General features: G+C 46.7%; 1 protein-coding gene across 1 annotated transcript in view; it reads right to left on the reverse strand.

Annotated features, from left to right (window-relative positions):
- LOC147458076 (rhodanese-like domain-containing protein 14, chloroplastic) overlaps positions 1 to 13,262 on the reverse strand; it is a 68,122-nt gene that overhangs the window by 24,115 nt on the left and 30,745 nt on the right. The window contains exons 2-3 of the mRNA XM_086512826.1: positions 1,164 to 1,210; positions 968 to 1,060 (exon numbers count right to left, since the gene is read on the reverse strand). Of these exons, the coding sequence (XP_086368952.1) occupies positions 968 to 1,060; positions 1,164 to 1,210 (140 nt within the window). The remainder of the gene's footprint in view (positions 1 to 967; positions 1,061 to 1,163; positions 1,211 to 13,262) is intronic.

Consider the following 13,262-nt stretch of genomic DNA (forward strand, 5'->3'; position numbering starts at 1 on the left):
CCCCCGACCTTGACGGCCGGAAAAGGATTCCAAGGGACCTTTCCCTGCAATGGTGCTCCCACATGACTCCTGGCATCCAACAGTCAACATGCAGGCACACACATTACAGGAAAAGGCACTTGGAGACCTTTTCCTACACCAAAAAGTTAATGTTCCCTAGTGACTATGCACTGCAGGCTGTGCATATCTCAGACCATCTAGGACCTTGTCAATGCATTGACAATCCGTAAAGGCGAAACGTTCCTGATTACTGTTCTTGTCTACTTACAATATGAGCACCCTCCCCTACTCAGGCCTTTAGCTCTCATGCCAGAAAATGCAATCTCCTTATTAATTGATAGAACAGAAAGGCTGATTTTGCTGTTTGGTGTATCTTACTTCTTGCAAAGCTGTACGTGACTCTAAAGCCTCCTCAAGAGCCGCGACATTGCATGCAAATATCTAGAGTAAGTGTCATCATCTGTCTTCTTACACTCCTGTCAGTTAAGAGCTTGAAGGCCCCCTCCAGCGATGAGGCAGCTCCTCAATTTTCAGATACGGGACAAAACACTAAAAGCTGAGGTGCTTTGCAAAGGCTGGGTTTGAAGAAGTAACCTCTAATAGCAGATTCTCTCACGTGAGTTCCAGATTAACCACATAGAAAAGTAGCACTATCAAGAATGTAAAGACCAGACAGAAGATGGGCAACCACACGAATTAATTCCAACCGGCCAATTGCCACCTGGAAGACTGGATAAAAGTCCACATTCCTTTTCTTGTAGATTTAAAAAAAAGATCCGTCTCTTAACACTGAATTTGCAAGAACCATAGCCTTGACCATGAGCCCTATCAGTATTCCCTTAAGAGCAGCTTAATTCTAAGCAAGTCAGGGTGATATGGGCAAAACTAAATAGCAAAGAATAATAAACCCTTTGGGGATTTGATTGAAGGTTTCAGGAAACATATAAAGTGCAGAAAGACCAGCTACCTCCTTGAAATCGCCTTCAGGACGAACATCGAGAATAACAAAGTCATCTTCCTTTTGTAGTCGATATGCTTCTTTGGCATTTACGGATCTGACCTGGTAGAAAAAACATTTAATGAACTGATAACAGGAAGAGCATCCTAATAAAAGGTCCATAGACAATCAGACAACCCAGGAAAAACTAAATAATGAGCCTTACTTGATTTTTCAAAAGGTACTCTCGTTTCACCTTCCAGTCCTCTTCCGCTGCTCAGAAAATGAGGTAAGAACATTAAATGCAGATCACATCCATGAGAAAGTAAGCAAATAGGAACAATGGAAAGAGATTGAGACTGATGAATGAGAACCTAAGCACATAGGCATAATACACCTATGCTCAGAAGAATCTCTCTCTCTCTCTCTCTCTCTCTCTCTCTCTCTCTGTCAGTGCAGCCGTTTTTTGACCTAGTAGACAGCAGTCCACTCTTTTGATCATAACTTCTTCATCCGAACTCCAATTTGGGTGATCTATAGCCTCAATCGAAGAGCACGAAGTCCTCTACGCATTGATGTAAAGACAGAAATTTTCAGAGTTATGGAAGGCGTTTCTGTAGCAGCATTTCCGAAGTGAACAGGTTCAACAAAATTGATTCTCATCTCTTATTTTACATACAATGTCTTCCGGCACTCGCAAGGGTTCTTCTTCTTCAACAAGGTCCACAACCATTGTGGAAAATGATCCAAAATCTCCTAAGTATGGAGATAGCAACACAACCACCCAACCAACGACATCAGAAACCATGATCATGGCGTACTTGGTATCATTGCAAGAGACCGTAAACAAACAAGGCGAAGACTTACGAGCACTTGCAATGGAGAATGGCACACTAAGGGTACTTGTGGTTGAGAATGAGAATCTCAAGAGGACACTTGAGATGCAAACAACACGTTTGATGCAACTTGAAGAGGAAGTCAAGGAATGTAAACGCTCTCTTGTGGACTTGAATGCTTTGAAGGAGCGGATGAGCAAAGTAGAGCATGACCATGTATTGAAAGAGGAGAAATTTGACACTATGAGCCGGGATGTATGCGACATGAAAAATGTATGCACAAACAAGTCTTGGGCTGATGTATGTGGTAGCAATGTGGTTTCTAATTCCTCACTCATGCAAGCTATGGTTCAAACAAAGAATGTTGAGAATGTGGATGTGGAGGAGTTGAGGGAACGGGAGCGACGTTTCAAGAACATTGTTATTCGTGGAATTCCCGAAGAGAAGTTAGAGACACCTCCTTCTCTTGCCATTGTTATTGAAGATTTCTTCAAAACCCACTTTGACATATGGTCTATGGAGCGCATAGAGTGGGGAAGCAAGGAGCTCCTCGCTCGGGAGAACGGCCAATTGTATGCACCATGCCAGATGAGACCAAGCGAAAGATTATCCTTGATAATAGTTGGATCTATTTGAGGGATACAAAATGTTTTGTATGTGAAGATCGCACTATTAAGCAACAAAATATGCGTCGCAAGGCATATGAGGAAAAGAATAATAAAAACAAAGAGATTTCTCATGAAGAAAATGTGCCCAAGGAGGAGGCAAGTCTCTCAAGCAAATAGGGATGCGTGACCTATGAGACCGAGTTACAATTGAAAATATGCTTTTGGAATTGTAATGGATACCCATGGAATGCGGGGGTTGGCATTGATGAACTAACAAGCAAAGCCGATGTTGTACTTCTTGTTGAAACTTGGGAGCATGATACACAAAGGATTAACGGCTTGGAGGATTACAATGTACATTAATTGATGTGGTCAAAGAATCTCAAGCAACGAAGAGGACAAGGAGGGTTAGCATGTATGGTTAAGAAAGGATTGGAAGATTTTGTATCAATTGTGAAAGATGACAAGTACAAACGTTATGTATGGCTGAAAATTATGACACCAAAAAGAGCACCCATTTTTGTAGCCGGTTGCTACATTCCTCATCATGATTCTCCCTTTTATGCTTGCATGGATAGAGATCAACCATTTTCTGATTTGGAAGAGGACATTGCTTATTTCAAAGGTGAAGGTGATGTTATTGTATTTGGGGATATGAATGCTCGCACAAAAACATTGCAACATGATACTCAACAATTTGATATGCCATACATTTCAAGGGAGTTGGAGGAAGTTCACTTGTATGATCGTACTTCAATGGATGAGAAAGAGCCGGATCACTATGGAAAGTTACTTTTACACATGTGTAATAGCACGGGTGTGCTCATTGCCAATGGTGTATCTTTGTGGAGTGGAACCAATGGATTTACATGTAGGAGACATAATGGGGATAGTGTGATTGACTATATGCTACTCTCTGAAGCCATCATGTATCGCATAAAGAGTTTTATGTTTGGTCAATGGATCCCGGAATCCGACCATCGCACCTTATGTATTGACCTTTCATGTGGAGAAGCAACTAAGCATGATAATCTCAGCCAAAGGAAAGAGAAGTTATCACTATGTATAGATTTCAAACGGGCACCAATGTACATTGAAATGGTTGAGCAAAAATTATGGATGACAAAGCTTCAATGTGATGCACCATTGGAAACTAAATGGGAAGCTTTCAAGAAAGCTATTTGTTCTTGTGCGGAAGAATGCTTTGCCATAAAGCATCTCCATGGTATCCACAAAGATAGATCACGCAAAAGGTGGTTTGATAAAGAATGTCAAGATGCTCGAAAGTCCTTGATAAAGCTTGATGCAACTATGGACAAAGACAACTATCAAAGTCATTTGCGTACATACAAGGCATTGATTCAAAAGAAGAGAAGAAGATGGGAAGTAAAGCAACAAGAATTTCAAGTCCAAGAAAAGGCACATACATGTGGAAGATTTTGGAGAAACTTGAGAGGCAAGCGGGTTGAGAATTTTGGTAACTTGAGTCTAGTGGATATGTACACACATTGTAGGCAATTATATGAGCAAGAAAATACTGAAAAAATGCCATTTTATGGTTCACTCCCATGTATGCCGTCTTTTTTTACTATTGAGGATGTATGCGGTGGGCTTGAAAAGTTGGCCACTCGCAAAGCGGGAGATCTTCAAGGTATCAAGCCGGAGATGATCAAATGGACGGGAGATTTTACCCATGAGTGGATGTGTGATATGTTCAACCTTGCACTTCAACATGGTATGCCTTATGATTGGAGTACTAATTGGGTTAAGCCTTTGCATAAAGGAGGGGATGTAAAGAATGTAAGCAACTACCGGACTATAATGATTGGGTCTCTTATGGCAAAGTTGTTTGGATGCATAATGGAGATGAAATTGAGTGATTGGGCTGAAGAGAATGACAAGCGTGCAAAGGGACAAGCGAGTTTTCGTCGATGCCATAGCACCATTGATCATCTTGTCACTCTTCGTGTTCTCATGGAGGAAAGTCGGTTGAAAGGCAAGCGATTGTATTGTTGTTTTGTGGACTTTAAGAAAGCTTTTGATATGATTCCACGTAACAATTTGTGGAGAAGGATGGAAGAACTCCAAGTGCCAAGTGAGTTTATGCTTGCGGTTTCTCAAATCTATGAGAAGGTGATTTGTCAATTGCGCATGGGAAGAGAAATTTCAGAAATTTTTGTAAGCACTATTGGGGTTAAACAAGGATGTCCATTATCACCAACTCTCTTTGGTCTATGCATCGATCAATTGGAACAAATGGTACTTGACTTTATGCAAGAAGAAGGCATTGAAGAGGTCACTATTTGCAATACGGTAATCATGCTTTTGTTGTATGCGGATGATGTAGTGCTTCTAGCACACACTTTAGAAGATGCACAAAAGCTTATGGTTGTCCTTGAGAACTTTTGCTTGCATAGTGGGCTGATTGTAAATGAATCCAAAACAAAGGTTATGCTTGTGAAAACCAACCATAAGGAGAAGCCATGCATTGTGTACAACAACGAGACACTTGAAGTTGTTGAGAGCTTTAAGTACCTTGGCCTTGAGGTTCCATCCAATCACAAGTGGCATGAATGTGCTATGCGTCGTTTGGAAGCGGGAAAGAGAGCATATTATGCATTTGAGAACATGTGTAATGCGGGAAACATCAAGTGTTGGGTTCTCAAGAAGTATCTTTTTGATGCATTGGTGACACCGGTTCTTCTTTATGGAGTTGAAGTGTGGGGCGGGAGCATCTCAAAGTCTACTTGGAAAGAGTTTGAGAATGTCCAAAAGCGTTTTCTTACAAACTTTCTCCAAGTTAAGACACAAACACCATATATGCTCTTACTTCTTGAGTCGGGATCTCTTCCAATTGAGGTTATGGGCATGGAAAGGGTTGTGGAGTACATGATAAAGATGCGTCAAAACCCCTCACATCGACTTCCTACAATTGCATGGGAAGCAAGCAAAAAAGTTCAAAAGACGCATAAAAGCAAGATCTTGAGCACGGGATGGATGCAAGACATAAAGAAGTGGTTTGGGAGATGGGATGCATTACACTTGCTACATGATGCTTCAATTGACTCTCAAGTGAATGAAGCTTTTCTACAACGCCAATGTATTAGGGCTTGGGAGAAATCCGGTGGGTCACGCTTCATACATTACACCACCTATATTGCCCCCAACTACAAAACCATGTTCTTCGCTGAGAGAGGAAACCGTACTCACACTTACATGCTTGAGCCTATTCCCTTGTCCGCGATACGCACTATCGCAGCAATTCGGCTTAGCTCCCATTTCCTTCGATGCGAGATAGGGCGTTGGGGCAATGGAGAAGAGTCAAATCGATTGTGCACATTATGCTCACTGCAAGTTCGAGAGTCTGAGTACCACACACTACTAGAGTGCTCAGCTTTTGATCACATCCGAACTTGCTTCTCTCACATTTTCAGCCGTAACTTAGACCTACACACTTTCCTCTCCCAGCCAAAGTGTGGGCTCTCCATTGCGACTCTCATCACTACAATTTTGGAGCATCGAGAGTCACTCATCAGCCATACACATACTACATCACATGTAACTTTGGTCCCATAGGTCATATTTGACCTCCGAGGACGATAATAAAATCTATCTATCTATCTCTCTCTCTCTCTCTCTCTCTCTCTCTCTCTCTCTCTCTCTCTCTCTCTCTCTCTCTCTCTCTCTCTCTCTCTCTCGCGCGCGATGTCTCCCCGCCCCCTGCTCTCCCGCTGCCGCTGCCCCTGCACATGCCCCCCGCCCGCGCACTGACCCTGCACCACCGCCCTCTGCTCCCCAGCACCCGCCCCTCCCGCTGCTCGCGAGCTGTCCCTGCACCCCCGCCCCCCTGCTCCCGTCCTCTACTCACCCGCGTTGGCCCTTGCACTCCCGCCCTCTGCTCGCACGCTACCCCCGCGTCCGCCCCCTGCGCGTGTGTCTATCGCGGTCTCTCTCTCTCTCTCTCTCTCTCTCTCTCTCTCTCTCTCTCTCTCTCTATCGCGCTGTTAATTTTCTTAACGCACTAACCTTTTAACCCCCCATTTTTGTTAAGTCTATCGTTCAAGTCTATCGCTTGTTAAATTTAAGTCTTTTTAAGTCTATCTATCGTACTGCCCCTCTCTCTCTCCCCCCCCTACCCCACGCGCTGTTCCCACGCGCCCCCCTCCCCCCCCCCCTCTCTCTCTCTTTCTCGCCCGCACTCTATCACGTTTTTTCCATTGAGGGCACCTGGCCACACCGCCTCACGCTCCACCACTCGTCGCGATTGCCGTCAGTGTGGGTGCACACGTGCATCCAGTGACTCCCAGCGGCCGCGCCCGCTGCTAGGGTGGGTGCCTAACTCCCTTGCGGACGACAATCAAGCATGAGGAAGATGAACGATAAAGCCGACCCTCTAGAGGATGCCATTCAAAAATGCAAAGAGGAGATGACAGAAATCATGACCAAGATGAACCGTAACCTCTGGGGCACAATAAACATACTCGAAGGACGCGTGCTGATCCAAGAGAGCAAGATAAGCACGCTGGACGGCCGAGTGACAACCCAAGAGGAAGAGATCGCGTCACTCAAGAAAGAGCTCGCCGAAGCACGAGCAAGAAACACATTGGAAGAGGGCGAACTGCAACCCTCAGTAATCGAAGAAATCAACACGATCAAGGAACAAGTACGGGCCATCAAAGAAGGAGAAGAGCAGCATAAAGAAATGACGACCTCTTGGGTGGATGTTCTTACCAAAACTCAACAGAAGGCGGACGAAGCCAAGAAATGGATCAAGGTGGCCAAGAAAGGAAAAGGCAAGGAGATAACGCCCACGCCCACACCCAACAACATCATTAATCAAACACTAGAGGAGGAGCAGAGGAGAAGGGTGCGCGCCCTACATGTGAGAATCTGCGGTCTTAAAGACAAAGGCAATGTGGACGAAGAAGTAAAAGAACTCACAGCCTTGATGGGGATTCATGAGCCGACACACACAAGGGCATGGAGAGTGGGCAACATAAAGAAAAATGGAAGCAATGGAGAAACCTCAAAAGAAAGAGCACTCATCCTCCGTTTTCCCTCCATGGAAGCAAAGAAGTCATTCTTGAAGAAAAGACCAACTCTTAAAGAGACTGGCATCTTTCTCGGGGATGACCTCACCCTCTCGCAGATCGCTCATATGCAGGAAGTAATGCCAGAGATTAGAGCGGCAAGGGAAAAAGGCAAGATTGTTTTTTACCGAGATGAAAAAGTGGTAATACTAGAACGACGCTCCACATGACGGTGCGAGACTTATGGGACCACACTCAAAGTAGCTGCCTGGGACTGCAATGGATCTATGCGTCTTGATGTGGGTGCCTTTGAGGATAGCTTTACTGGAAGAGACATCATCTTTTACTCTGAGACACACCAGGCCCCAGGGCAATCCATGCCTCACATCAGTGGATACAGGTGGGAGGCAGCCTACAGACAGGAGACACGCTCAGAGCACAGAGGGTGGGGCTCTGGGGGAGTGGCAGTGTTATTTAGAGAGGATCTGCAGCCACTGATACATATAGCCCGCAGGGACGAGCAGGCTAGGTACATGTGGGTGAGACTGAAAGCAGAGACATGCAGATACCTCTATCTAGCTATTTGCTACTTTCCCCCGAGTACATCAGGTTTTTCCATCACCCAGAGGATAGTCCCCTTTCTCTATTTTAGATGATGACATATGGGAATTCTCTAGGGATGGTGACATTATCATCCTAGGGGACTTCAATGCCAGGACTGCCCATCACCAAGCAGTGTTTTATGATACTTCAGAGGAGATGCTAAGAGAGCTAGATGTGGTAGAGACGGGCCTTTCCACACTATCACACGATGTGGAATGTACTGAGTATGGGCGACACCTAATAGACATGGGCACTACACATGGATTGGCCATCTTGAACGGCCTACAAAGATTTCCTGCTTCGGGAGGTTTTACATACTTCCCACACAGACATGGAGCCAGCACAGTAGACTTTGTCATGGCACAGCCGAATCTCATCTCTAGTATCCAGGATCTCATAGTTGAGCCCAGACCGATCGGGGTGGCAGTGGATCATGCTCTGGTGTCGATGACCATCTCCTTCCAGTTCAGGGTAGCACACAGGCCAGGAGCAGCAGCCCCTACTCGCTACACATTCACACGGGAGACGGATTCTGTATACATGGACGGAATCTACAGACGCCTATGCACTGAGGACCCGGGGCGACCTCTGGAAGAACTAACTACTATACTAAAACAGACATTACATGAGGCAGCAGCAGAAGCATACCCACACACCCAGCCTGAGCATAGCCGCCGATCAGGGAGCATGCCTCAGAACAACTGGTACGATGAGGAGTGCCGCCAGACTAGAGCCAGACTTCAGAGGGAGGTGTTGTTGGGGGACGTCACTCACAGACAGTCATAGATTGACTTCCGACGCCTGGTGCGGTGGAAGAAGAGGGCTTTTTTGGCTCGACTCGAGCAGGATCTATATCATCTATTCTTGAGTCAGGACTCACGTGAGGCGTGGCGGCTCTTTCATGAGCAGTCCCCCCCCCCCCCTGCTATTTCCTCCACAGAGACCTGGGGGCAATACGCATCATCTTTGTACACAGTACCTGGACAACCGGCCCTTCCCAACCCCCCCCGATCCATGCCCACACGCATGTGTCTTTTCCACCGCTGAGATGGTGAAGAAAGCTATTGACAGGATGAAGACTGGGAGAGCATATGATCATGATGGCCTAGTCGCTGAGCATTTCATGCATGCCAAAGACCTACTAGCAGAGCTTCTAGCAATTATGTTTAACCGGGCCATGTGTGAGGGCCTACCAGACTCTTGGAGCCTATCTATGATCGTACCTATCTTCAAATCAGGAGACCCCATCGAGCCTGGGAATTATCGCACTATTATGATTGGGCACACACTGGCACGGTTGTATGCTTCCATTCTGAAGCAACAACTGAGTAGATGGGCAGAGAGGGAAGGGATACGTGTAACTGGACAGGCAGGATTCAGGAGAGGATTCTCTACTCTTGACCATATCCTAACACTCAGGGCCATCATCGAAGAAGGCAGATCTCATGGGAGACAGATCTATTGTAGCTTTGTGGACTTCCGCAAAGCTTTCGACACAGTACCCAGAGCTAGACTGATGCGCAAACTACAGGAAATGGGAGTACCCACAGAACTCATTTGGGGGATCATGGCATTGTACAGATCAGTAGTAGGACATGTACGCACCCCGGAGGGACTTTCTACACCGGTTCACTCCACTATTGGGGTGAAACAGGGCTGCCCGCTCTCTCCTACTCTTTTCGGTATGTATGTAGATGAGGTTTTTGACTACATTGACAGTGATGGGGATAAAGGTGCTCAGTTGGCAGGGACATGGATTCCACTTTTGTTATATGCTGATGACATAGTGTTGATCTCCGAATCCCCAGAAGGAATGCAACGTCAATTGGATGCTTTGCATACGTTTGCCCACGAAAGTGGTTTGTCTGTCAACCTGGGTAAAACCAAGGTTATGGTCTTTAATACCACCCCACAGTGGATCAGGAGGTCAGCACCTACATTCACATGCGGCCAGGAGACTGTGGAGTACACAGACGCTTACACTTACCTTGGAGTGGTTTTTAGCGGACCTGCATTCTCACTCAGAAGAGCAGCAGAGACTAGACTTACTAGAGCCCACGCAGCATTGGGTAGATTGGAGAGGATGTGTTCGCAGGTTCAGTTTCAGGAGCCCCGGACGAAGCTCTGGCTCTTTGACACACTGGTGGCTTCAGCATTGATCTATGGGGCTGAGATATGGGGACCTTCACTGGATCACCACGGGAGGCCGGGTCGCTCAGACGGATGGGGGAACATGGAGAAACATCTCGTCTCTATGATCTCGCGGCTCATTAGAGCCAAGGCATCAGTACCACGGGCCATTATACGAGTAGAGCTAGCGGCCCCCCCACTAGTGGTAGAGGCGCTCACCAGATCAGTCTCCTTCATAAACCGCACATGGGAACTTCCCAGAGACACATATGCCCGCATAGCACTTGAGGCCTCTCGACAGTTAGCCATACAAGGAGATACAACATGCTGGTATGGGGAGATGACATCATGGTTTCAGGCGCATGGGTTCAGCATAGACAGGCTACCACCATTCCAGTACTCATTGGATGCACCATCTCTCATTCTTACACAATCGGAGATCACCAAGCTCATCCGCCAAGACCTGACCCAGCTAGACACCAGGAGGACATGGATACAACCACCACAAGAACCGGGCACGAAGATGGCTTTCTACAAAGACCACCTTCTCCAGCTTACGGAAGATGGTTTTGTGATGAGACCCAGATACATGGATACCCACCTGTCTCATGGGATACGGTGTGCTATTGGCCAGTTACGCACATCGTCTCACCAGCTGCGGATTGAAACTGGGAGATACAACGGAGTACTAGCAGAGGCCAGGACATGCCCCTTGTGTGACATGGAACCTGAGACAGAGCTGCATTATACATGCCACTGCCCCGTCAACTACGAGATACGAGGCCGCTTCCATTGCTTGTTCAGAGAGGGTTTTGGACCACTCTCAAGAGTAATTGTCACCAGCGTGTGACTACTATCTATCCTTTTTGTTGATTTCTTTCTTATTATCTATTTACTTTCACTTTTTGGAAACACCCCTCGGGAAATCTAACTGCCGTGCATTGCATAGCTAGTGTGGAACTGTCCAGAGGGAGTCCACGCCTGAGGGCAAGAGAGCACTAAGGTTGGACAAGGACTATGGTTAGCCAAGTGGGGTCATTGACTAGCCAAAGTGGAATCCTTTGCTACAGAGGCTACATTTCAGTTCTGGATGTGGCCGCAGTGTACAAAGAGGGTCGGATGACCTAGAAAGATACAATGGTAGTATCTCCTAAAATTTAGGGAACTGCTATTTTGGGACCTGAAAATGTGTTGGCGTCATTACCTCCGGAATGACAAAGAGAACATTTTCTTACTCTGCCGTGAAGTCAACTGGGCAACCGGTTGGGATATTATTAGGCGGCAACCCCGAAACGGGAAAATGCTTGTAAATGTGCCAAGTGGCACATTCTGGTGCACTTGCCTCATGCAGCAAGAAGTGGCGCTGAATTTGAAGAGGGGAGAGCCTCATTTTCAGTTTTTGTCACAGGTTAAGAGCTATGGAGTGCTTGCTTTCCCTCTTATGCACAGTGCGGTGCCAGGAGTGATGCCCTGCACGCTACGCACTGCCCTCTCTCTCCCCTTTGGCAGTATGTTATGCCCCTCTAGTGGGCTCTTCATTTGACCATTGTATAGTTGTGTGGGTTCATGCGCGATTGCCGAGGCAAGAGCCTCTTGCACAGGTACTGGATTAGCTAGCGGCTAATCCCCCGCAGGTACAGGTGAATTCGGAGAGGTTTCACGCCAGAAATCTCGTCCGATTCAAAGGGCAAGTAGCCCTACAGGTGCGGGAGCTCGAGGACTTGCTACGGATGCGACCGGCACGCGAAATGGAGCCCGAAACAGTGAATTACAGCCTGCTGTGTATTTTTGCAGGTTTAGGGTTTTGGCCCTAAACGGACCCTAATACCCCCAGGAGGTTCGGGGACGCAAGGGGACCGCTGTACAGGTGATCTGGCGCATTTTCAGGGCTGAAAACAGAGAATTCAGCGTGCTGCAGATTCTCGCCAGGTTTTGCAAAGTGCCCGTATGCGTCGGGAAAGTCGGCCAATGCGTGGGAATACTGACTGTGAAGGGTTCTAGTACAGTTATGCTGCCGAAATCAAGCCAAAACAGTCAAAATTCAGCCAAGGTTGTGCGGGGCAGCTTGTAAAGAACCACAGCGTATATTCCCTCTTTTGAACAATAAAGAAATACCGAAAGGGGCGCCTAAGTTAGGGGCCAATCTGGTGTCCGTCTACTCATACAGGTGCAATCTAGCCGCCTGTATCCCTCTCCCCTTTATTGTGTCTTGAAAGTACAGGTAAAATAGACGACTAATAATGGGTGAAAGCTAAATCAAGGTTTGAAGTAAAGTCTACCGCCCTTTTTGGATTGAACAGGCCGGTTTCATGGTTCCATCGACGGAATTAAATCATTTTTTCCCATAGAAGTGAGCCTTGGTCAGTTTTGGACTTGAAGACACAGGGGATCATAAACCAGACACACGGAATTGCAATTATGGCTGACAGACCAGATGATGTGACTGAAGAGGTTTCCTCTTCACAGGGTCAACAGACACATGAAGTGGGTGAGTCGTCAAGACCACCACAGACAGATGACGATATATTCAGGACCCAGTTGGCTACTGCTATGGCTATGTTCACACAAGTAATGCAGAACCCGAGGTTTTTAGCCTTTCTGCAACCTCTTGTTCCGTCTCAGCAAGTTGAGTCACTGGATCGTATTCAGAAGCCTGTTAAGGCTCGAGCACAGGTGATTCATACCGCACAGTCAATGGAAACACCTGTACACTTGACGGAGAACATGCAGTCTCCACAATCTATGCCTAAGGTGCAAGAACAGGTGGCTGAGATGCCAGTCTTTCAAGCTGTACCAGTTCAGCCCGCCACCTTTCAGCAGCCTATAGCTGGTTCTAATGGGCAGGGAAGCAACTTACAGGCTATGCAACAAGTCTTCCCACCACCTTCAGTACACCCTGGCTATTTTGGAGGTGGACCGGTATTCCAGAGCATGGCTGGTCATGCACCTGGAAATCAGTTTTACACGCCAGGAACAGTGTTCGGGGGTGCTCAAATGATGATGCCTAACCCCATGTATGGTGTCACGGGCATGATACCAGGGTTTCAGAGCACTCAGGGCCAATTTGGGATGCCACAGGCAAATTTTGGTATGGCTGGAATTACAAATCAGCAGCCAA

This window comes from Adiantum capillus-veneris, chromosome 5, assembly GCF_014529385.1.
Source record: "Adiantum capillus-veneris isolate H3 chromosome 5, ASM1452938v2, whole genome shotgun sequence".
In the NCBI taxonomy this organism is placed as follows: Eukaryota; Viridiplantae; Streptophyta; class Polypodiopsida; order Polypodiales; family Pteridaceae; genus Adiantum; species Adiantum capillus-veneris.